Source organism: Dasypus novemcinctus, chromosome 13, assembly GCF_030445035.2.
Source record: "Dasypus novemcinctus isolate mDasNov1 chromosome 13, mDasNov1.1.hap2, whole genome shotgun sequence".
In the NCBI taxonomy this organism is placed as follows: domain Eukaryota; kingdom Metazoa; phylum Chordata; class Mammalia; order Cingulata; family Dasypodidae; genus Dasypus; species Dasypus novemcinctus.
The window spans coordinates 90,473,918-90,501,590 of NC_080685.1; the positions used below are offsets into that span (position 1 = coordinate 90,473,918).

General features: G+C 53.8%; 2 protein-coding genes across 11 annotated transcripts in view; one reads left to right on the forward strand and one right to left on the reverse strand.

Moving 5' to 3' along the window:
* The window catches only part of CNTN2 (contactin 2), a 33,214-nt gene extending 11,029 nt beyond the window's left edge, over positions 1 to 22,185 (forward strand). For 2 of the 10 annotated variants that reach the window (XM_058275075.1, XM_058275072.1), the window contains exons 3-23: positions 2,554 to 2,698; positions 2,816 to 2,991; positions 3,193 to 3,288; positions 3,734 to 3,943; positions 4,216 to 4,315; positions 5,566 to 5,741; positions 6,173 to 6,309; positions 6,709 to 6,838; positions 9,305 to 9,455; positions 9,585 to 9,712; positions 10,020 to 10,195; positions 10,713 to 10,833; positions 11,338 to 11,496; positions 11,852 to 12,001; positions 13,949 to 14,019; positions 14,344 to 14,578; positions 14,938 to 15,050; positions 16,156 to 16,342; positions 16,674 to 16,786; positions 17,238 to 17,406; positions 17,875 to 22,185. In XM_058275075.1, coding sequence (XP_058131058.1) covers positions 2,554 to 2,698; positions 2,816 to 2,991; positions 3,193 to 3,288; positions 3,734 to 3,943; positions 4,216 to 4,315; positions 5,566 to 5,741; positions 6,173 to 6,309; positions 6,709 to 6,838; positions 9,305 to 9,455; positions 9,585 to 9,712; positions 10,020 to 10,195; positions 10,713 to 10,833; positions 11,338 to 11,496; positions 11,852 to 12,001; positions 13,949 to 14,019; positions 14,344 to 14,578; positions 14,938 to 15,050; positions 16,156 to 16,342; positions 16,674 to 16,786; positions 17,238 to 17,406; positions 17,875 to 17,984 — 3,053 coding nt within the window. In that variant the 3' untranslated portion in view covers positions 17,985 to 22,185. Of the gene's footprint in view, positions 1 to 2,553; positions 2,699 to 2,786; positions 2,992 to 3,192; positions 3,289 to 3,733; positions 3,944 to 4,215; positions 4,316 to 5,565; positions 5,742 to 6,172; positions 6,310 to 6,708; positions 6,839 to 9,304; positions 9,713 to 10,019; positions 10,196 to 10,712; positions 10,834 to 11,337; positions 11,497 to 11,851; positions 12,002 to 13,948; positions 14,020 to 14,343; positions 14,579 to 14,937; positions 15,051 to 16,155; positions 16,343 to 16,673; positions 16,787 to 17,237; positions 17,407 to 17,874 lie in introns of all 10 variants that reach the window. The other 8 variants (XM_058275076.2, XM_058275074.1, XM_058275073.2 and 5 more) reach the window with 6 other exon arrangements.
* A 4,105-nt stretch (positions 22,186 to 26,290) lies between these two features.
* TMEM81 (transmembrane protein 81) lies at positions 26,291 to 27,302 on the reverse strand. Its single transcript, XM_004477599.4, has one exon. The coding sequence runs from the start codon at positions 27,201 to 27,203 to the stop codon at positions 26,427 to 26,429; it is 777 nt and encodes a 258-aa protein (XP_004477656.1). The 5' UTR covers positions 27,204 to 27,302; the 3' UTR covers positions 26,291 to 26,426.
* Positions 27,303 to 27,673: the final 371 nt, after the last annotated feature.

Here is a 27,673-nt window from a genome sequence, read left to right on the forward strand (position 1 = left end):
TAAATAAGAAAGTGGCAGCATCTTTCTTGTGAAGTAGTTATGGGAAGGAAATACGGAACGTGGTATCTGGAAACTAGCAGGCCCTCAATCAATGGCACCTATTGTTATTACTGTGGATGTGTGGGTATATATAAATTAGTACACATGGGCGTTTGTAGCTACATGTACAGCGGTGCGTACGGGAATGGGTGTGCGTGTAAGTGTGTGTGTCTGGATATCTGAGTAGCATGAAGAGGTGGATATGTATATGTGTGTGACGTGTGTGCAGATGAACAATAGTGTGTGAGAGGCGTGGAGGTGCAGATATGTGGGTATTTAGGTGAGGGTGTGCCTATGGCTGAGTGCAGAGGAGAAGGCTTTTCAGGAAGAAGGCATCTTAAAGCTTCAGTGTGCCCGGAGCCCACTCAACCCCCCACCCCACCCCCAGCCACAGCTCCTGCCAGCTGCATTGTGCAAGGTAGTTCACAGCAGCCTGGCTGCCTCCACAGCCCCTCTTTCCCTCCCCTCCCGGTGGTCCCAGCTGGGGCATGGGTCTCCACCCTCTGCCACCATCATTAATTTGGGATTAAGCTGGGCTCTCCAGCCGAGATGATGCAGCAGTCACCGCCATCTCCGAGGCCTGGGGCGGCAGTGGGAGATCGTGGCGGGTGGTGGGCAGGGGGTGGGGGCCTGCACTCAGGCCTTCTCTGGCAGCCCTGCCTCCTTCCTCATTCTGGAGCTGCTTAACAGCTGCCCCCACCCCCAAGGGGCTAGGGCTGGGCCTCAGCTGCAGCACGGGGGGCCCACGCCCCACCCCTGGAATAGGGCTGACAGCTGGACACACTGGGAGAGGAGGTACTAATTGGATAAAGGGGTTCACCCCCTGCTACTCACTAAGGAGAGGCCCCAAATCAGCTGGGCCGAGAGGTAGGAGCCAATTATGGGTGACCTGCCTCCCACCTGACACCACGGAGGCAAAGTGGACTGAGGCCCACAAGCCAGAAACAGAGCCCACCCTCACCCCACCCACAGAAAGGCAGGGGTGAAACGCTGCCCTCTGTGCCTCTGCGTCCCCCGCCCCTGCCCTGGTGAGGCTGGGCAATGATGCACGAAGAGAGAGGCGCCTGGCCATTTGTGCCTGAGATACCCATTTGTTCAGCAAATTCAGGAGGCCTGCCGTATAGACCTGTCTGTGTGACCATGGGCAAGTCACTGCCTTTCCCGGGCCTCCCTTTCTTGAATTGTCACACTGGGACTGTAGTAAAATGCCCCCAAAGCAAACTGCACACCACCCACCCACCATCCACCCACCGTAAGACCTTCCTCCGTCCCCCATTCTCCAGCTGCCCACAGTTGGGTCCAGCAGGCATTTGCTGATTCCATGCCCTGGGCCACAGCATTCTTCTGCCCGATCATGGACCTGGGATTTCATAGGTGAAGACACTGAGGCTCAGAAGGGCCCCCTAACTTGCCCACACCGCTGGTACGAGGCTCAGCCTGGTCCCACAGCCTAATGATTTCCCCTGGGCACACTGTCCCAGAGCGGGCTTAGGCTTCAACACACGTGACCTCCCTTCCCCTCTCTGGCCTGTGACTCCTGTACATCTCCCAAGGCCCACCTCAAACCCTGCAGATCTGCGTGGCCCCCTGCCAATGCCAACTGCTTCCATTCTGAGGAATGTGGGATCATGGCGGGTGGTGGGCAGGGGGTGGGGGCCCTGCACCAGGCCTTCTCTGGCAGCCCTGCCTCCTTCCTCATTCTGGAGCTGCTTCACAGCCGCCCCCACCCCCAAGGGGCCAGGGCTGGGCCTCAGCTGCAGCACGGGGGGCCCACGCCCCACCCCTGGAATAGGGCTGACAGCTGGATGCACTGGGAGAGGAGGTACTAATTGGATACCTGAATCTAAACCTCGATGACAGCATTTGCCACCTTGCACTGAACGTTTTCTGACTCCCTGCCTGGACTATAAGCTTCTTAAGGAAGAGGGACTGTGACATTCACGTTTGCAAATGCAGTCTCCATCCCCGTGCCAGGTATACGGCAGGTGTGCAATGCCACCAAACGAACTGGACCATATGGGGCCTGCCCCGTCTATTTATTTATTTTTATTTTAAAAAAATGAATTCCTTTTATTGCAAACAAGCGTCTAAAGTAATTTCTCCACCCACTTTCTTTAGAAAGAAAAAGAAATCAACAGGCTAAGGAGATACCCATTCAAGAACTGACACGATGAAAAATTAAGTTATCAATGGGTGACTCACAATTTCCTGAGCTTTACAAAGATGCTGGCGTTAACTACCACACGCACACGAGCTTTACAGTATTGCCCAGTCTATTTAAAGGTCCATTTTAATTAATTCAACTAAAACAAAAAAATCCAGGTCCTTGGCTGCGCTAGCCACATTTCAAGCGCTCCATAGCCAGGTGGGCTGGGAACTACCCTACGGGACAGTACAGAACACAGAACGTTTACGTCATCACAGAACGTCGTATCGGACAGCACGGCCCTAGAGCAGCCGGGCTCCAGCCGGCCCCCCGGCCCTGAGGCCTCCGGTCATGTCCCCCATCTGCAGCTTGGAGCTTAGCCAGGACACCCCCGGATACCTTCGGGCCTGTCTTTGAGGACCAGCCCCTCAGCCTGCTGTTCCCGGAGGAGTCCACAGAGGAGAAGGTGACGCTGGCATGCCGTGCCCGGGCCAGCCCCCCGGCCACCTATAGGTGAGGCTGGGAGGGAGGCCCCGGGCAGCCCCGTGGCTTTCCGTCACCTGGGCCCTACCTTGGGCCGGGCCCAGCAGGCAGGACTTAGAGGTGCCCCCCCTCCACCCCCGGCTGCAGGTGGAAGATGAATGGCACCGAGATGAAGCTGGAACCGGGCTCCCGCCATCAGCTGGTGGGGGGCAACCTGGTCATCATGAACCCCACCAAGGCCCAGGACGCCGGCGTCTACCAGTGCCTGGCCTCCAACCCCGTGGGCACGGTCATCAGCAGGGAGGCCATCCTCCGCTTCGGCTGTGAGACCCCCCTGGGGCGCCAGGAAGTTCTGGGGGGTGGGGGCCGGGAAAAGAATGTCCAGAAAGGGCAGGTGGCACCCTCAGGCTGGCTGCCCCGATCTCCCCATGTGCCTGTTGGCTACTTCCCCACAGAGGACGAGTTAGGAAGGGGGCTCCCAGGCTCGGAGGATGGTGCCTGAACCCCCTGGTCTCTACCCCCAGTTCTGCAGGAGTTCTCCAAGGAGGAGCGAGACCCGGTGAAAACCTACGAAGGCTGGGGGGTGATGCTGCCGTGTAACCCGCCCGCCCACTACCCAGGTGAGCGGGGACCCTGGGCCCGGCTTAGAGCTAGACTCTCAGGAGGGGAGGGATGGACTAAGAGGTGGCCAGTGACCCTTGCAATCACTGATCCCTGGGTCCCCAATTTGAAACGACTTTGGTATATCCTTAGCGAGTCTGTCATTTTCTAGCTGTGGCTCTGCTTTCCCCTTTGGGCTGGCAGAGCCGCGGGGGCAAGGGCTGTGTCTGCATCACCTTGGGGGGGGGGGTCCCTGAGGACAGGCACTGGGTTCCCCCAGCAGACCCGGAGCTCCCCGAGGGCTCCTGAAGTCACACCTTCCCTCCAGGTCTCCCCTCAGCCCCAGTTCAGAGCACGGGGGCTCTCGGGACAGGGCCTACCTCCTCCCTCTGGCATGTTGGGGTCCCCCCCAGAGTTGTCCCCTTAGCCCAGCTCCGCCTGCTTCCCCAACTCCCCGCGTCCTAGGCTTGTCCTACCGCTGGCTCCTCAACGAGTTCCCCAACTTCATCCCCACGGACGGGCGGCACTTCGTGTCGCAAACCACAGGGAACCTGTACATCGCCCGGACCAACGCCTCGGACCTGGGCAACTACTCCTGCCTGGCCACCAGCCACATGGACTTCTCCACCAAGAGCGTCTTCAGCAAGTTCGCTCAGCTCAACCTGGCTGCGGAAGGTCAGAGCGGGGCGGGAGCCTGGGGAGGAGGCAGTGAGAAGGGCGCGCCCTGGGAAGAGCTCTCAGGAATGGGAAGAGTGCGCCGGGGCCAGCGGCATCAGACCCCAGAGTCTAACCACCGTTCCCCCACCCTGCCCCTCCCACCCCACTGCAAGGCCTCAGACCCCTGCCCCAGGCCCCAAAGGGAGTCCACCCAGCCGCCGAGCTCTGAACGGGCTGGCACCAGACCTGGAACCATGGGCATCTGATTTGCAAACTCCCCGTCTCCCCAGATACCCGGCTCTATGCCCCCAGCATCAAGGCGCGGTTCCCAGCAGAGACGTACGCGCTGGTGGGCCAGCAGGTCACCCTGGAATGCTTCGCCTTTGGGAAGTGAGTGTTGGAGGAGGGAGGTGAGGGGGCCAGGTGCCCCCCGGAGAGGGCAGGCAGGGCCAGTGCTCGGCCACCTCGGCGCCCCTTGCAAGGACTGGCAGAGGGCCGGGAACACCGGGGAGCAGTTACCACTCACTGGGCGCCCTCTCGGGTCAGGCATGGCACACAGCAGGGGCCTGACGCATGTCGCATCCCTTGCTCCTCCCAGCAAGGCACGGCAGGCTCAGGCAGCTGCAGCAGCCCAGGGCTGGAGGCAGCCTAGCTCCAAGGTCCGACTCTAGCCCCGCCTTCCTGGTTCCAATCCCAGCTCGCTGGCTGAGAGAGCTTGGATAAGCTGCTTCACTTCTCTGTGCCTCAGTTGCCTTATTTATAAAATGGTGATAATAGTGTCGACCTCATAGGGTTGTTACAGGATTTAATGAGTTTAGCATATATGTAAACTGCTTAGAACAGGACCTGGTATTTAGTTAAGTGTCCCATGAATGTTATCTTTTCAAAAAGTATGACAGGAAGTATTAGCTTTCTCGCTCTCCCAGGAAAGGATTCACTAAAATAGGGCTAGGCAAAGTAGCAGGTGCTTACTAAATGTTTGTTGAATGAATGAAAGAATATGACTTGTGCTTTGGTCTCCTCTTGCCTCAAGTATCTCTTGCCATTACCTGGGAAGCCCCCTGCTTAGTGGAAACTTATGGGCTTCTAACAAATCCATTCTAAAAGTACATGGAAGGATACTCTATTAACCCTTTAAGACCCACGGGTACCAAAGTCCACCCTAGCGCACAGCTTACTATTAACTAGGGCCCCGTGGAAAAGCAGAGGCAAGTTCCAGCTGGGAGCAAGGAGAAGGGAGTCCCAAAAGAGCCAAGTCACAAGTCACTGCCGAGAAGGGTAGACCCAGAGGAGGCAGAGTGGCCGGTGGGGAGGGGAGGGGCTTTAGGGCCCAGACCACAGAGAAAACCAAATTCTTTGGCTTCTCAGTTGTTGCTGGGGAGAGGGGAGGAAAGGGGAGCCCTGCTTCTTGCCCCTTGCCCACCTGTGCTCTTAGTCCACCTGAGGGAAGGGCATGGAGCCAGCCAAGGGCCCCGTCCCGCCTGGCCCCTCTCCCTCTGCTCCTTCCCAGGCCAGCCTCCCCTGCCACCCACCACACCCACCAGCTCAGGAGGACCTGAGAGTCTGGGCTCAGGGACGGACCAGCACAGGGGGAGTGTGCCCAGCTCAGCCCAGCCCCGCGACTCTGTCTTCCCTGCCAGCCCCGTCCCCCGGATCAAGTGGCGCAAAGTGGACGGCTCTCTGTCCCCGCAGTGGGCCACAGCTGAGCCCACCCTGCAGATCCCCAGCGTCAGTTTTGAGGACGAGGGCACCTACGAGTGTGAGGCGGAGAACTCCAAGGGCCGCGACACCGTCCAGGGCCGCATCATCGTGCAGGGTACAGAGCCGGGACACCCTCTTCCCCTCTGCCGTCACCCGTGCCCCTGAGAAAACAGACCCAAAAGTCAGGGAAGGGACGGGGAAGCCCCTTGCTGAGGCCCTCGTGCCCTTGGATGGCACCGGGTATGGGAGCAGAAGCAGCGAATGCTGCAGTCGGCTCAGAGCTTGGGGAGGGGTTGCAGGAAGAGCATACGGGAGGCTTCAGCACGATTTAAGTCGCTAAAACAGCCACTAGCGCAAGCACCAATTGCCAACTTTCTTGCACCTGCTTCTTTCTTCGCCCTCGCCTTTGTCCTCGCCATTCGGGAATGCTGATGGCGCCCTCCGCTGTCGCACGCAGGTACTGCAGCCTTGCAATTCCATTCCTTTCCTGAGCTTGGACGCTCCTCCCCGCTCATCCTCAGACTTTCTCTCCCTTACCCCCCACAGCTCAGCCGGAGTGGCTGAAGGTGATCTCGGACACGGAGGCTGACATCGGCTCCAACCTCCGCTGGGGCTGCGCGGCCGCCGGCAAGCCCCGGCCCACGGTGCGCTGGCTGCGGAACGGGGAGTCTTTGGCCTCCCAGGTAGGAGACCTGGGCTTCTCTGCTCACCTGGTTCCCTCACCCCCAGCCTCCCTCCCTCCCTCACACACACACACACACACATACACACACACACACCACTGGCAGCCCCTCTGGGCCAATGGGGGTCCCAGAGGATGGTCCTAGGGGCTTCTTTCCAGCCTAGAGTCACATGGCCACAGACTAGTCAAAGAGGCCCAGTGGAAAAATCTCTGTGGCCCTGAGCGGGTCACGTCGCCCCTCTGCCTTCAGTTTCCCGAGGTGCAGGGAGGCCTGGGTGATCTCTAAGGTCTCTCCCAGGAACCCCAAGTCGCCGCTGTGCCCACCGTGTTGGCCCCTCCACCCTGGTCCTGCCATGACCCCGACCCCTTGCCCTGCCCTGGGCTGGGCTCTTCTGCACAGAACCGGGTGGAGGTGCTGGCCGGGGACCTGCGGTTCTCCAAGCTGAGCCTGGAGGACTCGGGCATGTACCAGTGTGTGGCAGAGAACAAACACGGCACCATCTACGCCAGCGCCGAGCTGGCCGTGCAAGGTAAAGAGCTTAGGGAGGCCAGAGGAGGTCCCCGAGGCCACACGGGGGAGGGGGATATGGCTTCAGGAGTGCTGAGTTGCAGCACAACCAACTTTCTAAAACACACAGGCGGTTTTCTTGATTCATGAAATGTGGGCAATAATAGTCCTGACTTCACAGGGCTGTTAAAAATTAAATGCAATGATCAAGGTAAAGCATAAAGGACCGACTCATCACATAACGAGTGTCAATAAATGTCAGCTGGTGCTAATATTATTAATTGTGTATTAATAGTATTACTTGAGCTTGCTGAGCGTCAGTCTCCTCATCTGTAAAACGGACGTAACACCTACCTCATCAAACTGTAGAGAGTTTTAACTAAGTCTCATTCATTATTCACTCAACCAGTATTTATTTAACACCACCTAAGGAGAGAACACAATAGATAAGGTCCCTGCCTGCAACTATCTTACAAACCAGTGGAGCGAGGTGGACAAATAAACACATAATCAAATAATTAAAGGCCTTAAACAAAGGCTAAAACCATAAAACTTCACCATGGGGGAAACTTCATAACCTTGGATTTGCAATGATTTCTTAGACAACACCAAAAGCATGAGCAACAAAAGAAAAAAAACATAAAACAGGCTTCATGAAAATTAAAAGCTTTGTATGTCAAAAGACACTATCAAGGAAATGAAAAGACAATCTACAGAATGGGAGAAAATAATTGTGAATTATATATCTGATAAGGGATTAATATCCAAATATATAAAGAACTGCTACAACTCAACAACAAATAAACAACTTGATTTAAAATGGGCAAAAGATGTGAATAGACATTACTCTAAAGATAATACACAAATGACCAATAAGCACATCGAAAGATGTTCAACATCATTGGCTATCAGGGAAATGCAAATCAAAACCACAATGAGACACCACTTCACACTCACTGGGATGGCTAAAATTTTAAAAAGAGAAAACAATGTGTTGGCAAGGATGCAAAGAAATAGGAATACTTATATGTTGTAGGTGGCACTGTAAAATGGTGCAGCCACTTCAGAAAACAGTTTGGTGGTCCATCAAGCAGATTGTTGAAAATAGAACTACCACTTCTTGGTACATACCCAAAAGAATGAAAAGCAGATACTTGAACAGATATTTGTAAACCATTATTCACAATAGCCAAATGGTGGAAACAACCCACAGATGAATGGATAAACAAAATGTGGTATATACATAAGGAATATTATTTAGCCATGAACTGGAATGAAGTTCTGATACTTGCTTGAAGACATGTTGAGAATAATAAGCCAGACACAAAGACAAATATTGTATGATCTTACTTACAGGAAATACCTAAAAGAGCAAATCCATAGAGACAGATGGTAGTTTACAGGTTTCAGGGGTAGAGCAGGAAGAGGGAGTTATAGCTTAAGGGCTGAGTAATTTCTGTTTGAGGTGATGAAACAGAAGGATAATGGATGTCAGTGATGGTAGCACAATATTGTGAACACAAGACTACTGAATTGCATACATGACTATGGTTAAAATGGGAAATTTTGTGCTCTATATCAGTTATTACAATGAAAAGTCAATAAAAAAATCAAATAAATAATTTCAGACAGCCATAAAAAAAAAGTACAATATAAAGAAAATAGAATGATAGGGCTGTGATGGGCCAGTTAGATGGGGTGCTCAGGCTGGCTTCTCTGAGGAAGTTACATTTGGGGTCTGACCTGGGTGTTAAGAAAGAGCCAGCTATGAGAAGATCTGTGAGATTTCCAGGCAAAATGAGCAGCAAGTGTAAAAGGTCCTGAGGCAGGAAACAACTGGGCATGCTCAAAGGGTGAAAATAAAAGGCCCGGGGTGATTGGAGGATCACAGATGAGGGAGAGCAGAGCCAGACTGGCTCCGAGAGGTGGGGACTTACTTGCGAGTCCCTCATGAGGAGCTGGGCTTCATCTAAGTGCCATAAGAAGGGGATGTTGAAAGTGGGGAGTGGGATGGCTTGATTTATGTTTTAAAAAAGATCATCCTGGCTTCCAGGGGGGAAGCTTAGACACACGAAGACCAATTAAGGGGCTTTTCCGTAGTCCAGGCAGGAGACAGGTGGCTTGGACCAGCATGGTGGCAGTGGGGGTGACAGGAAGGGGCCGGGTTCGGTGTCTTTTGAAAGTGGATTGGCCGCAGGGGGCGGGGGGGGGGGGGGGGGCGTGGTATTTAAATCACTCAGCATGGGAAGCGGCTGTGGCTCAAGCAACTGAGCTCCCATTTACCACATGGAGGACCTGGTTTGATCCCTGGGACTCTTGGTAAAAAAAGGAAAAAGGCGTCCCAGACCTGCGCGGAAGCGATGCACCAAAAAGACAACAACGCAACCAGAGAGAAAAAAAAAAAAACTTAGCCAGGTGCAGGGCTGGTCCAGGGTGCCTGGGACCGTTCTTATTCCGTGGTGACCGTGGCGTCCCCCTCTCCTTCCAGCACTGCCCCCTGATTTCAGGCTGAATCCCGTCCGGCGCCTGATCCCGGCGGCCCGGGGCGGAGAGATCTTTATCCTGTGTCAGCCCCGGGCCGCGCCGAAGGCCACGGTGCTCTGGAGCAAAGGCACTGAGATTCTGGTCAACGGCAGCAGGTACAGCTCCCCCTTCCCCTCTGCCCTGCGCAATTCCTGCTCCCCCCTCATACTCCTTGGCGCCAAGGCCCCTGCCTGTGCCCGCGGTGCGCCCGTGGGTTGGCCGGATCTGCTTTGTCCTTGCTACAGAGTGACAGTGACTCCAGATGGCACCTTGATCATAAGAAACATCAGTCGGTCCGATGAAGGCAAATACACCTGCTTCGCTGAGAATTTCATGGGCAAAGCCAACAGCACCGGCGTCCTATCCGTGCGAGGTGGGGGCCGGGCGCTGGCTGAGGGCGCTGGCTCGGCCACCACGGGCGCCCTCTCTCCTCGTCATCCTGCTTTTGTGCCCCCACAGTCCTTCTAGTTTGGTTTTAAGGCTACCCCAGGATTCCTTTTCACTTGGGACCACCGCCCAGAATCTAGCCCTGCCCCCCACACACACACTCCCACGGCGCTGCTGGGAGGTCAAGTGCGTGTTTACCGCCGGCCTCTTCCCTTTCCCGGGGCTCAGGACAAAGCCTCTCCCCCTGCCCCCTGCCCCTCCCTGGGCCTCTTCCACCTTGCTTTCCTTGGCAGATGCCACCAAGATCACTCTAGCTCCCTCCAGCGCTGACATCAACTTGGGCGACAACCTGACCCTGCAGTGCCACGCCTCCCACGACCCCACCATGGACCTCACCTTCACCTGGACCTTGGACGACTTCCCCATCAACTTGGACAAGCCCGGGGGTCACTACCGGAGGGCCAGCGCGGTGAGGCCTGAGCCAGACGCCCCAGGGCTCCTCCCTCCTCCTGGATGCCCGGAACCACCAGCACTCCCAACACCCCGGCCACCCCAGGGCCCTTCTGCATGCCCCCAGGCCCAGGCGTGGCCGGCACATCTGGGATTATTAGCCACCCTCCCTTAGATGGCAGTTCCCTGAGATCCACCCAGAGGCCCTGCATTTAGGAGAGTTAGGGACAAACCACGACTTGAGGCCACCCAGCAGGACTTACTCCCTCTTGCTCTCCTGCTCGGTGTAAATGGCATTATCAGCTTGGGCTGGCGTTGGCCAGCTTCCACAACAAATTTGTTGTTTGGTCCCCAGGGGGTGCTCAGTGGGGACTACTGGTTCCTCTCATTGAACTGATAGAGGAAAACTGAGAAGCAGAGGGGTCCGCAGACGCGGGGGGGGGGGGGGCCGGGCTCTGCCTCGCGTGTCAGGGCTCCGTGCACTAGCCGGGGCCGCTTGCCCTCACCCGCCTCCCTCCTCCCGGGTCCGTGTGCAGAAGGAGACGGTTGGGGACCTGACCATCCTGAACGCCCAGCTGCGCCACGGTGGAAAGTACGCGTGCGTGGCCCAGACGGTGGTGGACAGTGCTACCAAGGAGGCCACGGTGCTGGTCCGAGGTGACGGTTTCCCACCTCCCCCTGCTCCCCGCGCCTTCCCTCTTCCCCTTCCCTCCCTGCTGCAAGCTGTTGGGAAGGGCATCTGAGCTGAGTACGTCCTGTGGTTCTTCCTGGGTCTTAAGTGAATAGAACATTCTTCCTCCAGAGCCAAACTTTAAAAAAAACCCACTCTTAAAAAACACATGCCCAGGACTGGAGTGCTTTGCTGAGGACATCAGTTTTCAAAACCAGCATTGAGAAGTCGGTTACACCTCTCTAGTGAGGGCCTCAGTGAGCCCCTCCAGCCCCGAGCCCGGCTGCTGCCCCCGCCCCTCCCGCCGCACTGCCCGGCCTCGCCCACCGCCCCACTCCTCGCCCTCCCACCGCGCGTCGCGGGCACGCGCGCTGCGCCCTCTGCCGGCGGGCCCGGTCCCGCGCCAGCCCCAGGGGCGGGGCCTGGGGGAGGCGGGCTCGCACTCGAAGCCGCCCAGTTCTGACCCCTGGCGCTCGGACCTCTGGGCGCAGGTCCACCAGGTCCCCCGGGAGGCGTGGTGGTCAGGGGCATCGGCGACACCACCGTCCAGCTCAGCTGGAGCCGTGGCTTCGACAACCATAGCCCCATTGCCAAGTACACCCTGCAAGCTCGCACTGCCCCTGCAGGAAAGTGGAAGCAGGTTCGGACCAGTAAGTGAGGGCGCCCCCCGCCCCCACCCGGGCCAGTACTGCCAGGGCCTGGCGGTGCACAGGGGGAGGGGGGCCGGGGCCGAGCCTGGCGCGGCAAAGGACAAGCGTAGGCCCTCTCCCTGGCCAGCGGGGAGAGTCACACCAGCAGCAGGAGAGTGGGGAGGGAGTTGGAGGATCGGTATTTGCGAGGTGGAGGATTTGGGCGCGTGGGAGGGGGGTGCAGGCGAGCACACATTAGCAAAGGCCCCAGATCATTTCCGACGTCAGCGGTACAGGGCAGGTCCCATGGCCTCTACGTCCTGACCAACGCGCGGGCCCTAAGCCTCCCTAGAGCCTCACTCCCTGGCGCTTGCAGATCCTGCCAACATCGAGGGCAACGCCGAGACCGCCCAGGTGCTGGGCCTCACGCCCTGGATGGACTACGAGTTCCGGGTTTTAGCCAGCAACATCCTGGGCTCCGGGGAGCCCAGCGGGCCCTCCAGCAAAATCCGGACCAAGGAAGCAGGTCAGAGTCCCGGGTCTCCCCAAAAGAAATGAGGTCAGATCAGAGACTCAGGCCCTCCTTAGCCCCAAGGCCGCAGCAAATCCTCTGCGCCCCAGCCCTGCTCTCTCAGCTTGGGACTCTAAAAATGGGAGAGGAAGGGTAAGGGAGGACCCGAGCGGCTGCCCTGCCCCTTGTCAGCATCGGCCCTGGGCGGTAGCCTGTCAGCGCTGCTAGCACCACCTGGTCCAAACCCTTAATTTTTAAGATGGGTGAACCTTACCCCTGCATGCAAATCTACACTTATCTCAAAACAAAAAGCCTCATTGTTGGTTTGTTTTTTTAATGGAGAAACCAAGGTTTGGAGAAAAGTCCCGCTGACAGAGCCCAGATTTGTATGCAGGACCATGGGTGGTGCAGATGTCCTCTGTGGAAGGGCTGGAGCTACAGAAATCAGTTAATGAGGAAGATGTGTGTGTGTGCATGTGACTGTGCTTGCGTGCGTGTGTGTGTGCATACGTGTGTGTGTTGCCGGGGGCTAGGGAAGAAGCCAGTCTCCCGGCCCTGCTTTAGGTGGTTTCTTCGAGAGCAGGAGGAATGCATAATCTGCCCACAGCAAAAGGCACGTGGGTGCCAGAGCCTGAGTGGGGGAGGAAGAGAGAACCCAGGAGAGAGGGGACAGCAGAGGCCCCAGCCAGCCTCTCGAGAGGCTGCTCCCCAACCCTCTCGTCGGACCCTCACCCAGCCATTCACTGGGGGATCCCAAAAAGGCTAGACTCAGGCCCCTGCCTCCCTTCCTCCCACCCTCCCAGCCCTGTCCCCCTGCCCCAGGCACTGTAGTGTGGTGTAGTGAGCTCTGGTGTCCCTTAAACCTGTTTTCCTAAAAGCCTCAGGCTGACTCTCCAGGCTCTTTCTAGAATCACTCAGCATTTGCAGCTGGTAACTCTTCTGAATAAGGAATTCTAGAAGTCCTTTCTTTGACCCTGAGCTCCTTTGAGAGTCAAATGTGGTGTGAGTGGTGAGCAGGGATCGCCTTCATTCTAGTATCCCAGTTGTTGATGAGCACAAAGACAGATGTAATGCGGAGGAAAGATGATGGGTTTTGAAGTCAGAAGAACTGACTTCAAATTGACTGTGCCACTAAGCTGTGTGACCTTAGGCAAGTCACTTACCTGCTCTGCGCCTCAGTCTTTCCACCCTGAAAAGATGAATGTGCATCACAGGATCCAAATGTGTTTAAGTGCCTCTTGCAAATTACAAGGCCCTTTTCCTTGTACCAAGTAAAAAGTTTCCAACTGCTAGATTCGTTGCAGAAATATCTTGATCCCTAGCCAAGCTACCCCCTGCCAACCTGTGTGAGCTGGTGAAATACATTCTTGTTTTAATATTGGCCTTGTTTAATACTAGAGACAATTAGAAAATTAAATCTGCCACAAAAAGAAAAATAATAATAAAATGTCCTAGAACCCCTAAGAAATGTGTTTGGTTTGGTTTTGTTGTTTTTGTTTTTTCTTTTTGCATTAATAGCAGTTGTGAATTATTTATTTCTCATAATTTAAAGCAAATTGGAGTTGGCCTGTGTTATTCAGTATAAGCCAATGAGGGTGAGGAGGAAAAAGTATCATTTTTGGAGCATCTACTATAGGCAAACCACTGTTTTGTTTAATTTTATTCTTGCTACAGCCCTCTGAGAGAAATATTATTATCCTCATGTTATGGAAAGGAGAAGCAGAATCTCAGAGAGGTTAAGTCACTTGCCCAGGGTAACACAGCTTGTAAGTGGCAGAGCTGGAATTTCATCCCAGGCCTGCCTAATTCCTGAAGCCATGTCTGGAGGGATAGTTGGAGAGCAAAACTGGGGCCTATTTGAAGGGACGGTCCAGGCCTAGCAGGTACAGTCACAGGTCCTGGGCTTTTCTTTCCCTCGCTGCCCCTTAACAAGCCACATCTGTGTCTCTTGGCACCTGCCAGCCCCCTCAGTGGCTCCGTCAGGACTCAGCGGAGGAGGTGGGGTCCCGGGAGAACTCATCATCAACTGGACAGTAAGTGGGTGGGTGGGCACAGAGACGGGCCTCCGGTTCTCTGGGACAAGCCCTGCGCCCCCTCGCCCCTCCCTGGCTCGCCTGCTGGTTGGCTCAGCCTGCAAGGCCCTCCCCAGGGTCACTGCGCAGCTCCAACCCAAGGACAGACACCCTCCCCTTCCCCGCCCCTCCCCTGCCTCTCCCCTCGCAGGAACACCCCTTGCAGGATAAAACCCGCGGCAGACCCAGGCGTCCGGGCGGCCCCTCCTGGTGCCGGCTGGACGGGCCCCGGGTGGGCAGGGAGGCGCGCCGCCGCCTCGCCCACGCCGCCCTCTCGCCCCTCAGCCCGTGCCCCGGGAGTACCAGAACGGAGACGGCTTCGGCTACCTGCTGTCCTTCCGCAGGCAGGGCAGCAGCAGCTGGCAGGCGGCCCGCGTGCCAGGCGCCGACGCCCTGCACTTCGTCTACAGCAACGACAGCGTGCGGCCCTACACGCCCTTCGAGGTCAAGATCCGCAGCTACAACCGCCGCGGGGAGGGGCCCGAGAGCCTCACGGCGCTCGTCTACTCCGCCGAGGAAGGTGGGCTGCCCTGGACCCCCGCTCGCCCCCAGCTGCTGTTCTGCGGGGTGGGGCTGGGGGAGTGTGTCGCTGACGCCTGCGGCTGTTTGACAGCAGGAGGTGCAGGTACCGGGCAGGCGCCGAGCCAACAGCCTCCTTTCCCGCTGCCGTGTCACCTTGTCTCCCCACTCAGGCCTGTGGGAGGGGGCTGGGGCTCGCTGGGGAGGGCCGAGGGCAGGGAAGTGGGCCCCGGTGACAGCGACGCTCTGGGGGCTCCCTCTCGGCCTTCATCCCGGGCCCTGGGCTCTCCTCTAAATCCTAAACCAGGGCAGCCGCAGATTGGCCCTGGGAACCCAAACCCATTCTCTGTTGGTTCCCAGAACCCAGGGTGGCCCCTGCCAAGGTCTGGGCCAAGGGAGTCTCGTCCTCAGAGATGAACGTGACGTGGGAGCCAGTGCAGCAGGACACGAACGGTGTCCTCCTGGGGTATGAGGTGAGCATCCCCCCTGGGGCCCCGGAGAGGAAGGAAGGGGTGCTGGGGCTTCCAGACAAGGTGGGGGCCCCTCACAGCGCCGGCTCCCTCCCTGCCCTTCACTCTCCTATGCAGCCCTGTGGACACAGACTAAAACCCCGTGTCTGCCGTCCACTGGGGAAGACACACCCGTGCACTGCTGCACAGGGTGTTTGGCTGAGGGTGGCTTTGGGACCCGGGAGCCCAGGGCAGGAGGCGCAGGTTCTGGGAAGCAGCGTGGCCGGCCCCCTCCCTGCCTGCCTGGCTCGCCCCCGGCTGCGCAGCCAGCAGCCCGGGCTCCTCTCCGCACCAGCTGATCCTCCCATCCCTGGGAACTCCGGGCCCAGCGGCCAGTGGCTTGAGCCCTGGGCCCTCAAGGACTCCACAGAGGGCTACCTGTGGAGCAGACCGAGAGCACAGGAGAGCAAAAGGGAGGGAAAGAAGAAAAAGCAAGAAATGTCATTGCCTAGGGGAGAGTCAAGGGGCTGGGCTTACGAGTGATAGAAATTCCAATGCAGTAGAGTCAGCCCTGGATTTTGGTGCAATACCTTAGGCAAGCCACGTTGAGGAAAGCATTCCAAGCTCGGCCCTTGGCTAGAAAAACCGTTTAGCAGGGTCTTAGTATTACGATTACTATGAAAATTTTGAGCAGCCAGCATCATCTCGCTGGGGGTCAGGAGGCCCCTTTGCATGTACAAGGAGACACTTCATAGCCCTTGGGGCAGAATCCCATGGGAGCCCCTGCTTTAATGAACTGGAGTGGGGTTCGGCAGGCCATGGCTGGGCTGAGCCTGATCCAAGCCTCCACACCTCCCACCCGCCCGCGCACTCCTTGGGTGCATTCGCTGCGCCCTGCCTTGGGCTGGGCTCTCTGCTGGGCACTGAGAAGACAGCAGTGAACGGCGCCCACTTCCGCCTGCCCCTCGGAGCGCGTCATCTACGGTCCAGGCGCTGAGCCTCGTGACTGAGACCCAGGGAGCCGGGGGAGAAGGGGAGGAAAAGGGTATAGGTGTCCAGGGCTTGGGTCAGGGTGGCCCTGAGGTCCTGGGCCTGATCACCGACCCTAGGGGACCCCTGGCCCCTGCAGATCCGCTACTGGAAAGCCGGAGACAAGGAAGCAGCTGCTGACCGAGTGAGGACGGCAGGGCTGGACGCCAGTGCCCGGGTCACCGGCCTGCACCCCAACACCAAGTACCACGTGACCGTGCGGGCCTACAACCGGGCCGGCACTGGGCCGGCCAGTCCTCCTGCCAATGCCACGACCATGAAGCCCCGTGAGTCCCGCGCCTGGGGTGGGGGTTCTGTGGGGACCCGCTGTCTCTAGGATCACTCCCCACTGATGAGGCAAATGCTCCAGCCCACACGAGCTGAGCTGGACAGGAAGAAGGCAGCGAGCCGCACGAGAAGAAGGGAGTGGAACTCGTGGCCTCTGCAGTGCCTCTCTTCTCCAGCCCTTGGGTGTTCGTGGCATTTGTTGCGTAGGCAGTGGTGACAGAATGTTTAGAATGTGACTGCTTTGGACAGACATCCAGAAAAAGGCTGCTAAAGGGGAGGGGTGGAGGCCGGGAAACAGAAGTCTCCCCAACCCTCTCCCTCCCCTGGCAGCTCCACAGCGACCTCCTGGCAACATCTCCTGGATTTTCTCCAGCTCCAGTCTGAGCCTTAAGTGGGACCCTGTGGTCCCTCTCCGAAATGAGTCTGCAGTCACGGGCTATAAGGTAAGGATGGGGTCGACCAGGCTTCGAATGGTGAGAAGCAGCTCGTCTGCATTTCCAGTGAGCACAAGGGAGCTGGAATTTGTAGCAAGAGGGATCTGAGTTAGACGTCAGCAGAGAGTCTTAATTGTGAGAGACATGAAATACATGAATGATTCTCCAGGTACTTTACAGTCGAGGCCATCAGAGAGGGGGCAGATGGCATCACTGTGGAGAGGTAGGGGGTCCTGGGGGCGGTGACGGACTGGGTGAAGCCAAGTGCTCCTTCAAGCCTAGGGGCTCTGCAAAAAAAGTGGGGCTACTTGCAAGTTTTCCTCCCACCAAGGAGGAGCTCGTTAAAAGCCTGGTCCCCGTTGCTGGGAAACAGGGGAGGGCCCAGAGACTAAGGGCTCCTCCCAGGAAAGAGAACGGGCCTGGAGTAAGCAAGCTCCGCCCAGCTAACCCCTACCCGCAGATGCTGTACCAGAACGACCTGCACCCGACTCCCACGCTCCACCTCACCAGCAAGAACTGGATAGAAATCGCCGTGCCTGAAGACATCGGCCACGCCCTGGTGCAGATCCGCACCACGGGGCCCGGAGGGGACGGGGTCCCAGCAGAAGTCCACATCGTGAGGAACGGAGGTGCTGCCTCTCCCCCCTCTCCCTCATCTTATCCTCCTGGAACATCAGGATCCACCCAGATGCCTGGGGAGGGAATCATTCCCACCCAACCCAAACCCACCCAACCAGACCCCATGGGAAGAGGGAAGACAGGAACCAGGCGCACGGGGTCCTGGAATTGCCCTTGCTGGCCCCTCCTCCTCCACCCCTGAAACGGGGCTGAGGGCCAGGGAAGGCAGGGGGCTCCTTTCGCCAGGTGCAGGCGAGGCTGAGGACGGGCGAAGGAAAGGGCCCTACCAAACCCTGTAGGAGTAGGACTGAGAAGGGCACCCAGCCACCCACGCTGCCAGCCCTGGCCACTTTCCAGGCCTGAAGCTGACCCTCTGAGTCTCTCAGGAAAGGTCCTGATCCCAGCCACACGGTGGGCCTGGCTGGGGTGCTCCCAGTCCCGGCTGACTCACACCCCACCTTTCCACCTGCTGCTTCCAGGCACCAGCATGATGGTGGAGAACTTGGCCGTCTGCCCCAGCGCACATCCCGGCTCCCTCCTCTCCTGCTCCGTGGCGGTGCTGCTCGTCCTGGGCTACCTGGAGCTCTGATCCTGGCCCCCCGCCCCCTCCGCCAGCGCTGGACACCCCGCTCCAAGTGACTCGGCCAGCTGGCCCCACACTGTGCCCAAGAGTGGTTGGTCTGAAACACCTACTTTAAACAGTGCCCTTTTTTAGGAGGTAGGAGGGTTCATATTCTGCCACGGGATAGAACCCATGCAAGGATTTTTTTTCTTTCTTTCTTTAAATCAAGAGGCACCAGGCAGCAATTTCCATGGTAATACTGAACTCAATGCCTGGGCCTTCTAGGGTGCCTGGATTGAAGGAACAGACCTATAGGAAGAAGGTGAATTTTAAACATGGACCTTCCAATCAGCAGGGCTGGCACTGTGGGACCACATTGGGATCGTGCCCCTCCAGGCCGAGTCCCGGGCCCAATGGAAACTGGCCTAAGGCAGCTGGACGAAGCACGAGCATGAACAGGCCTTGGTCTAAGGGGACAATACGGCTGAACCCTGACATTGTCCCTGACGACTCCCTGGAGGCCGCTGCCACCTGCCCAGGCTGCTGGAAACCAGCGCCCTGAGGCCTGGAGCCTGAGCCCCTCAGCTTTGGAGGGACGATACTCCAGACCGCTGGGGGTGGGAGCCACAAAGGGGTGAGAGGCTGGGCCACCTGGTGCAAAGGGGCACACTCATAACCCAGGGGGTTGCCCTCTCCGCCGACACTGCCAACCTGACCCTGTCACCCTGAGTGACAGAAGCCACTACAGGTGGCTGGATGACTAAAGGGCTCTGTCTTGGGGAGGTCCCTCACTCCGCCAAGGCGTGTCCTGCACGGTCCCTCCGGGGGCTTGGGCAGGAGGTAGGGGAGGGCCCGGTGCAGCCTGGCGGGCCCCCCTCCCTCTTCCGCCAATTCCACCTGTGGACCTGTGGCGCCCCCCCCACCCCCGAGGCCCCAGGCTCCACTCTCCCTCCTGACTCACTCAAGTCTGGGAGGGTAATGGGTGCATTCTTCGGGTCCTAGAACGGCAGTCTTCTGAGGAGGCCAGAGGACAGACGTGGCCCCCTCTGCTCCCAGGTATTCCCTGGGGCTACCTGGCATTCCCCAGGCTGCCTCCGACGGCTCTTGTGACAGGGACTGTCCTTTGCATTTTCCCAGAAGAAAAAGGGGTAAATAAACAGGACATCATATTTCGAGCTCCAAGTATATTACCAGTCACAGAATGTTAACCCTGGAAGAGGCCTTAGAGCTCAACTCGCCCAAGCCTCTCACTTCACAGATGAGGAAACTGAGGTCCAGAGAGGATTAGGGACTTCCCATGGCCAGAGACTGTACGTGAGGTGGCTGGGGTAAGAATTTGAGTCTCCTGCCTTCTCATTCAAGGCTCTTTGTCTCTCTAGAGGAAGGAAGCAGAAGTTGCTACAATTGGGCAGTGTCAATGGCTATGGACTGGTAAAGAAGGTGGCCCGGGGCAGTGGGGTATGAAAATTCTGTTTCAAGTTGTTCACAGGACTGGCAGTGGCTGGTCCCAGCCCAAGCCGTGGACAGATTCCAGGAGGCATGCAATCCTTCTCTGCCTGAGTCCAGCTTTTGCTGTGACCTCAATATGCCGTGCTGGTTCGAAGACTCTGTCCCCTTGACCCCAGCTCCAATAAGAGGCCAAAGCAAGGTCAGGAATCTTGCAATCCAGGCAGCAGTGGCAGCATGGCCAGGAAACCCCAATGCCTGTGCCCAGACCAGTGGCCCTTTCATGGGGTGGCAGCAGGACAGCTTCTTGTAGGGCATGTGCCCTCTGAGGCTCCCTGAGCCTGTTTTCTGTAGTTTACAGTTAGAGCTCTATTTTTTAATGGTTTTTTAAACTTTTGGGTCCTGCTCTATTTTTCTGGGCAGGTTTATGTTGATATTTACCCGCTACCATCTTTTAAAAAATGTAGGCTCACACCTCTTCTCCCTGCCGCCACCTACATCCCCACCCTTCCAAGCCCAGGACAGCTGCCTTGCAGCCAGACCCAGCAAAACCTCCTTACCTGCTCCTGTCTCCTCACATGCCAGGTGCTGGGGTCAGCCATGTGATCATTCTCCCACTCAGCCTGGCAACCTCCTGGTTCCCCATTGGCTGCAATTTGGCCTGTGCCTAGTTCTCCATCTGAGAGGTGTTGGGGGAGGAAGGATGTGTCCTTCTTCCAAGGTTTAGCTTGTTCTTGCCTCACTGCTTAGGACTGCAGCAGGGGAAGCAAGGGCACGAGTGTCTACGTGCTGGGCCAAGGGGGATGAGCTGGTTTGATAGAGGACCTAACTCGATACAGCTGAGGGCTGAAGCCCTTAAGCTCACTTGGGAAAAAAAGATTACAACTAAGTATCTTAGTTCTAACGAGGTCCACTGGAGAGGGAGAGGAAGGCAGACCTACTGGGAAGCCCAGGGTGTTTAGGAAAACTAAGCCCCAGGAAAATCTAACCACCGTGCAGGAAGAATTTGTTCGGGGGACACGGATCTATATTAAAAGAGTTGACACTCTGGCATGGGATTTCAGCTCAATTACTGATTAAGGTTCAATCACAGAATAGGTGACTTGAGGATATGCAACTTATTACAACAGAATAGCTTGTTAGGATGGCTTGTACATGAGCATGCCTGGTGGCGGAACACTAGATGAAATGGCTGTTCAGAGCCCCTGCCCAAGGGTCCTCCGATTTTCATCTGGTCTGCCCATCTGGGCTAGGGTTGTTGAGTGTGGCTCCTTCCTATCGTGGTCACCATCTCTACTATGGACTCTACCCCCTCACACACCAAGCTGTCTTTCCCAGCATCTGCAGCCCCAGAAGAGGAGGAAGCAACGGGGAAAGCCACAAATACCTACCACCCAGCTTAGTGGCCATTAAGTGCCTTGAGGAAAAGGGACAGAGACAGCCTCTTCAGGGTGGGCATACAAAGCACTCCCTATTCTGTGCACATTTGGGTTCAACCTACACAGGGTCCTTTGCCCCTTGCCTCGGCTCCTTGGTCCTTGTTGGTCTAACAGCCCAGATGTGCACCTGCTCCACAGAGGAAGGGCGGCTCTTTCCAGATGGCATCTCCGCACCCAACGAGGTCAGGTTACTTTCATTCAGGGTATCACATGTTACAGATGGTGTCATGGAGTGGGAGAGCCATGGGGAGGTGGTCTTTTTTTTTCTCTCCATAAAGTAACAGCAGAAGAGACTGTGATTAGATTATCAGAAGAAACTTCTGCCATGGGACCCTGGAGGCAGCACTCGGGTTTTTTAGGAACTTCTGAGGAATTTTGACAGCTGTTGGCCAGGGGTCAGGTTAGATGAAGGTGTGACGGGGGCGGGGAAGAGGCCGAGTGTCCTTCCAGAGCTGAGAGTCTTAGAATCAAAAGGTGTTAAGTATGCTACAGCCCCTACATTGTAGGGGAAGCGGCTGGAGGCACATAGCAGAAGCGGAGGGCTCCCCTCAGCCAATCTTATCACTGTCCAGTACTTTTCCCAGCACACACTGCCTCTCGGCACCTACCGTGTCCCTGACTGCAAGAGCCCAAGACGGCTAAGAGCCATTTACAACCTGTAGTATTCCCCAGCAACAAAGGGTATCTTTTTCTCTTCCTGGTCTGGAAGGTGACTGCCAGCTGTGCCCCTCACATCAGGATAGCAGTACCTTCACATCTGTATTCGCTGGCTCGGGTGTGATGCCCTATTTCCCTGGGTCAGACTCTACTAAGCCTCACCCTGGGATTGAGGGAGGTGGCCAAAGAGACTCCTAGAGTGGTGTGAGAGAGATTAGCTGGGCATTTTCCAAGGGACCTCAAGAGCTCCATGGAAACAGGTGCCTGGTGGCAGGGCAGGGGAATGCCCCCATGGACTTGTACATATGGTCATAAGACTTTGGGAAGGCCAGACAGTAAAGGGAAACTGGAGGTTTGGAGAAACGAGTCAGATAACTTTGCCCTGAGTCCCAGAAGGCCTTAGGGGCAAAAGGCACTTAATGACCTTGGATGGTTCAATGGGGTCCATCCTGCCTTGGCCCCCAGACTCCTCCAACTTACCCGTTCCACCTAGGACCTGCATAGCTCAGAGAAGCTTGTGGCTGGGTAGGAGCTGGGGCCATCTGATGACTTGACTCAGTTTTTGTTAAAATATAACCACTCCCACTGTCCTATCGTCTGTCTCTTATACTTCTTGTAATGGTAGTTATTTATTGACTCTTGTAGCAGGCAGTTCTTAAATAAAGATGGATTCTCAACCTGTTTAAGCATCTGGCACAAGGTGCGGGTTTTTTGGTTTTTTTTTTAAATTTATTACTATTTTATTTATTCCCCGCCCCTCCCCCCTGCAGCTTGCTTGCTGTCTTCTGTGTCCATTCACTGTGCGTTCTTCTGTCTGCTTGTCTCCATTTCTTGCATCATCTTGCTGCACCACCTCTGCAGGGTGCAGGCATCAGCTCTGCGTGGGGCGTGGGTCAGCTTGCCTTCACAAGGAGGCCCTGGAATGCCTCCCACATGATAGACAGGAGCCCAATCGATTGAGCCACAGCCGCTTCCCTGCTGTGTGGGTATTTTTTATCTTCAAGCTATAGCACACTTCCTCTGTCCTACAACCCCAGAGGCTCTTACCCAATATTTTGACCCCTCAGTCAACTCGTAGGAAGTTACACAATAAAGTCCATAATGCTTCATTCAGTCTTGGGAGATGGAAAAATTAGGCCAAGAGACTTCTAGGCAGACCTGAGCAGAGCACAAGCAGCTTATTTTTCTGGTCTGGCTGGCTTTACCTAACATTACAGCGGTAAAGGCTGTGTGATAATATTGATTCAAGATTCCCTGATTGTTTTTTAAGACAGTTGAGGTGTTGACTCAATAGTCTTAAAGGGAAGTATTCTTTCTGCAAAGATATATTGACCCTGCAATGGTAAGAATTTGACTGCTGTCTCTAGTCTCTTTGCACGGCAGTCAAGAGGGATACCCTTAAGGCAACTCTGTGAATGTTAAGTTCTCTCAGTGCAAGGCCGGCGAGACACTCCAGGCTGACTTGGCCCAGCCTTTTTCAGGGAAAAGGGTTTTTGGTGGAGATGAAGGTGAGCAGAGACCCCACCACTCAGCACTTAACTGCTCAGGGTCTGTTCAGCACGAGAAGCCTAGCCTGACAGTGAACCCCCAGATGGCCAGCATAGGCACTGGTATGGCAACAGGATTATCCCTTCCACTTGGAATCCAAATGGGCTGCTGAAACCAATGGCCAATAGAAGCCAAATTTTCATACAGTCAACATCTCCTTGACCATTCAGAGGCAGATTATATACACAGAATTCAATGAACTGAATTTGATCATTATAAATAGGAGGTCTTTTTTTCTTCCCTGCTCAATCCTTTCACATCCTCAAAGTCAAAATTCAAGAGTACAGCACACAGAATTATAAACCTAGAGCTGTGTAATAGTCCACTGGCTTGCAAGAAAATGCTGGAGCTCTTCTTGGGTCTCAGTCTATCCATAAAATGGGAAAGTCCTTCTTTCTCCTCAGCAATGTATTAATAATATTGAGGACATTCAGTACAAAGTAATATGCTATTTTTTTCTGGCTCTCTTTTAAAGCATAGCAAGTCATCACCTGACTGCTTCAGCATATTGGCCAGTGCTGAGCTAATATGCTTCCTTAATAATATTTCTGAACTCATGATCAGTACTCCAGAGCTTACGCAGCGGCTTTACTTACAAGATCTCAGTTGATTCTCACAACTACCCATTTCAAAGGTGAGGACTACAAAGGGTCAGAAGCTTGCTCCAGCAGAACCAGGACCAGAACCCAGGTTTTCTGAAATCCATTCCCTTGAGGCTGAGAGGATGAGGGAAAGGGCTATAGAAAATTTAAGGTATTTTCAAAGTAAGCAATAATGAGGAAGGCTCCTTATGCATGGGTCTAGGTCAGTGGTCCCCAACCTTGGTTATATATCAGAATTACCTGTGAGACTTCTAAGAATCCACGAATCTTGGAACTCATGATTATGTATATCTAGGACACTGAAAGGGCCTAGAAGCAATGGCTTCTCAGTAACAATGAGTACACCCAACTCTTAAGACTTTGGTTTCTAACTACTAGCCCTCACACTAAAAGGAACCAGAGCTCCTTGGAGAAACAGCAGAGGCAAGGGAAGTTCAAATGTCGACCTGGGACATATTGTGCTAGGAAACTCTATCTTGGGGATGGTCAAAGTCAAATGTAACCATGTCAAAGGACAGAAGAACTGGCTGAAAGGACTGACTAGACAAAACCTGGGACAACTTGAGCATGAAAACATTGACAACAGTAATGGATATAATTCACCAAATAAAAACAATCCATTGAGATCTCAAAAATAAAAAGGCAAAAAGAGTAAGCTCTTCTTTACAGAAAAATGCAGGTTAATAAATAAAAATAGAATGCTGAACTTAAAAGAATCACCATTTTGCAACCCCCAATATGCAATAATGAATAAGATAATATGACCATTTGTGGATGCCAAAACCTTTTGAGTGGTTTTTGGGAAACCAGCTATCACAATCCTAAAGTATCACTCCAAGGATTATTAATAACAAAGGGGGAAGGGGGCGGAATACCTTTGGAGAGCTGGCAGTCACCAGTTTTCTTCAATAGTGGGTCAACGTGACATTATATGCCTCCTCGTGGGGTACATCAAGTACATTATCTTCTATAAATGGCTCCTGTTGAAAATGTTTAAGCTGAATCTAATCATGATGAAATAATGACAAATCCAGATTGTGGAGCAATATACAAGACAACTAGCCTAGCTAGATTCAACAGAATCAATATCATGGGCGGGGGGAGTGCAGGGGATTTGTTTAAAATAAGAGAGTAAAGTGAAATAATATGTGAAATTTCATTTGATCACAGATCAAAAAGCTAAGTTAAAAAGCTACAAGATTTTAGAAACTGGGGAAATCTGAATATAGATTGTATATATAGCTAGGAATTGTTAATTTTCCTAAGTATGATAATGATATTGTAGTTACACAGAAGAAAATGTCCTTATGAGGAGATGCAGGCATGATTCAGGGGTGAAGGGCTACAATGTTTGCAACTAACTCTCCAATGGCTTAGCAAAATCAATACGTTTAGAGAGAAAGAAAAATGTGGAAAAAGAAAACAATTTGGTGAATCTAGTAAAGGGTCAAATCTATCAACTTTTCTATGGATGTGAAATTTAAAAAAATAAAAAATAGAGGAAATAATACAGATCCCATGGCCATACTTTAAATTGAATTAGCATTTCAAGGTTGGGGCTCAGGAATTTTATTTTTTCAAAAGCTAACCCAGGTGATTCTGATGTCCAGCTAGAGAAGAGAACCACTGGTTTGAGTCTTTGGTTTTTGGTATCCCTTTCTGTAGCTAAAGTGATGGGAAGAAATGCTGTAATTCTCTCAGTAGAATTAGCTTAGCTGGTGGTCAAGAGCCTTTTCCCTCAGAGTTCCACAACCCAATTACCTCAGTCTAAAAGGCCCCTGAGGGTCTTAAGTTTGGATTCCCAACAGAAGCATGTAAGTACCATTCCTTCCTTGGGAGGCTTGGCTGCTCTAAGAAACCAATACACTTGACCTTTCCCAGGAACATAAGCTTCAGGGCACTGAAAAACGTAAAAGGAAATGGAGCAGGGAGAAAGGAAAGGTATTGCCTGAAATACCAGAAGAAACATACCAGGTAAAGAATCCAGTGTTTTGCCAGGAAATTCCATTTAACACTGAACACAGAAGGTTCACCTGGGTGAGGACAGGGAAGACAGGTAACTTATTAATTTTTAGTGATTGTACATTACATATCTGAGTCAGATATTACCAACAACCTCAGCTCTGCCACACACAGGTATATGTCCCAACTGCCCCCCTCCCCCCGACAAGGCAGACAATTTGTTCAATATCTAAGAAACTTAACAGGAAAAAGCCAGACTGGTTATGGGAAAATTTAAACAAATGCAAAAGATATTTTTAACTAAAGAGCAGGGGGGAAAAAAGGTTAAGTGTCCATACAACTACCGTGAATTAAGTATTTTTATTGAAGAGGAAAAAAAATGTTTTCACTAGAAAAGCTATTAATACATGAAAGAAGGGAAAATGTTTTCTAGAAAAACTATTAACACATCCTTCTATAGGAATATACTGCTCATAAAAGGGGAAATGGAGATTGTAGGCATACAAGTTGTAAGAAAATGAATACAAACTTGGAAGATGAACTCTTTCCAGGAGCAGCGAAGAAGTCTGCAATCAGTTTCCTGGGTAGCTGGTGGGCAGGGAAGATCAGGAAGAGATCCATCGAGTTCGTAAAAGATGTTCGAGAAGACTGCCCATGGCTACCATGACGTTGCCCCTCTCCACGTCCCCCACTCATGCTCCTGGCAGTGGAAGCCCTCCCTCTTACTCCATCCACAGTCTGGCTGCCAGAGTACTCCCTAAAGAACTAGTTTGGCTTCCTGAAGAGCCAGCCCGGCAGAAGCAAGACTTTTAAGCTTAGGCTGTCATCCCTGTCCATCTTCTTAGCACATACCAGAGGACTATGCTCAACAACACACCACCAGCCACTCCACTGGCAATTCCTATTCCCAAGGCTGCTGCCACTTTCTTTTTCCACTCTGTGTGCTGAGGCCTGGTATGGTTGTCCAGATTCACTTCCAGGCCTTTGTCTACTAATTTCTGATCCTCCGTCAGGGACTGGTAGAAATTCAGGTTCACCAAGCTAGGAGGAAGGACCCTCAGTCCAAAATAGAGCCTCTTGACAAATTGCAGGTTTCTTAACAGCTGCACATCACACCGATAGGTCCCAGAGTCATACTCTCGAGCAGATCCAAACATCACAAAGTGAGAATTGACTCGGAAGGGTTTGAAGAGCTCATCGTCAGTTGAGATGATACCACGAGCAAGTCTCCAGGTGAAACGGAAAGCTTCCTGTCCAACATCCAGGATGTCTGAACTCAGGCAGCTCAGCACAAACTCCTTCCCCACAGGAATGGTGAAATGGTACATGCCACAGATCCAGTTGGTTAGACATTCCAAGAGGTGAGATTCACACTTCCTTCTCACTCCATCAGGACCCACCTCGCAGACAGTCTCCTCCTTATAGCCAAGGCCACAGGTGACAGTACAGGTTGTGGTACTGACAACAACTCTCCCCACAGCTTCCTTCAGCTTCTCAGGGATGTCCAGTGTTTGAGATAAAGTCACCACCAAAGGCACATAAAAGGCCAACACCAAGCTCCCAAAGATGAAACTAGTGGCCCAAGTCTTCATGTCTCAGCAGGTATTTCACCACCCTCAGCCAACACCCCAAGGTATTCCAGTTAAGTCCTCCTTGATACTGTAACTTAATTCCTTCTACATGAGATATCCTTCAAAGTTAAAAGGTATGATGGCTGCACTGTCAATAAAAAAAGTGCAACGTAAAAAACGCCCAGTTCTTACTAACAAGTTAGGTCATAAGGCAGGAAAAAAATCACAATTTTGTTGCTTTACTATCTATGCTTGTTAATGACCACCTTACCAGTCTCCAGTATTCTTTTCCTATCCTTTTAATGGATTTAAATCCACCTCTGAGGAAGACAAAGATTAAAAGACTTCAGAAACTCAAGTGAATTTCCAAATCACCTCAACTGCATAGTGAAGCTATATTCTTCCTCAGCCTATCCTCTCCCCTCCAAATTGCAGGATTGAAACTGTTAAAAAATTCCAGTTAAATCTAACCAACAAAAAATCAAATGCTA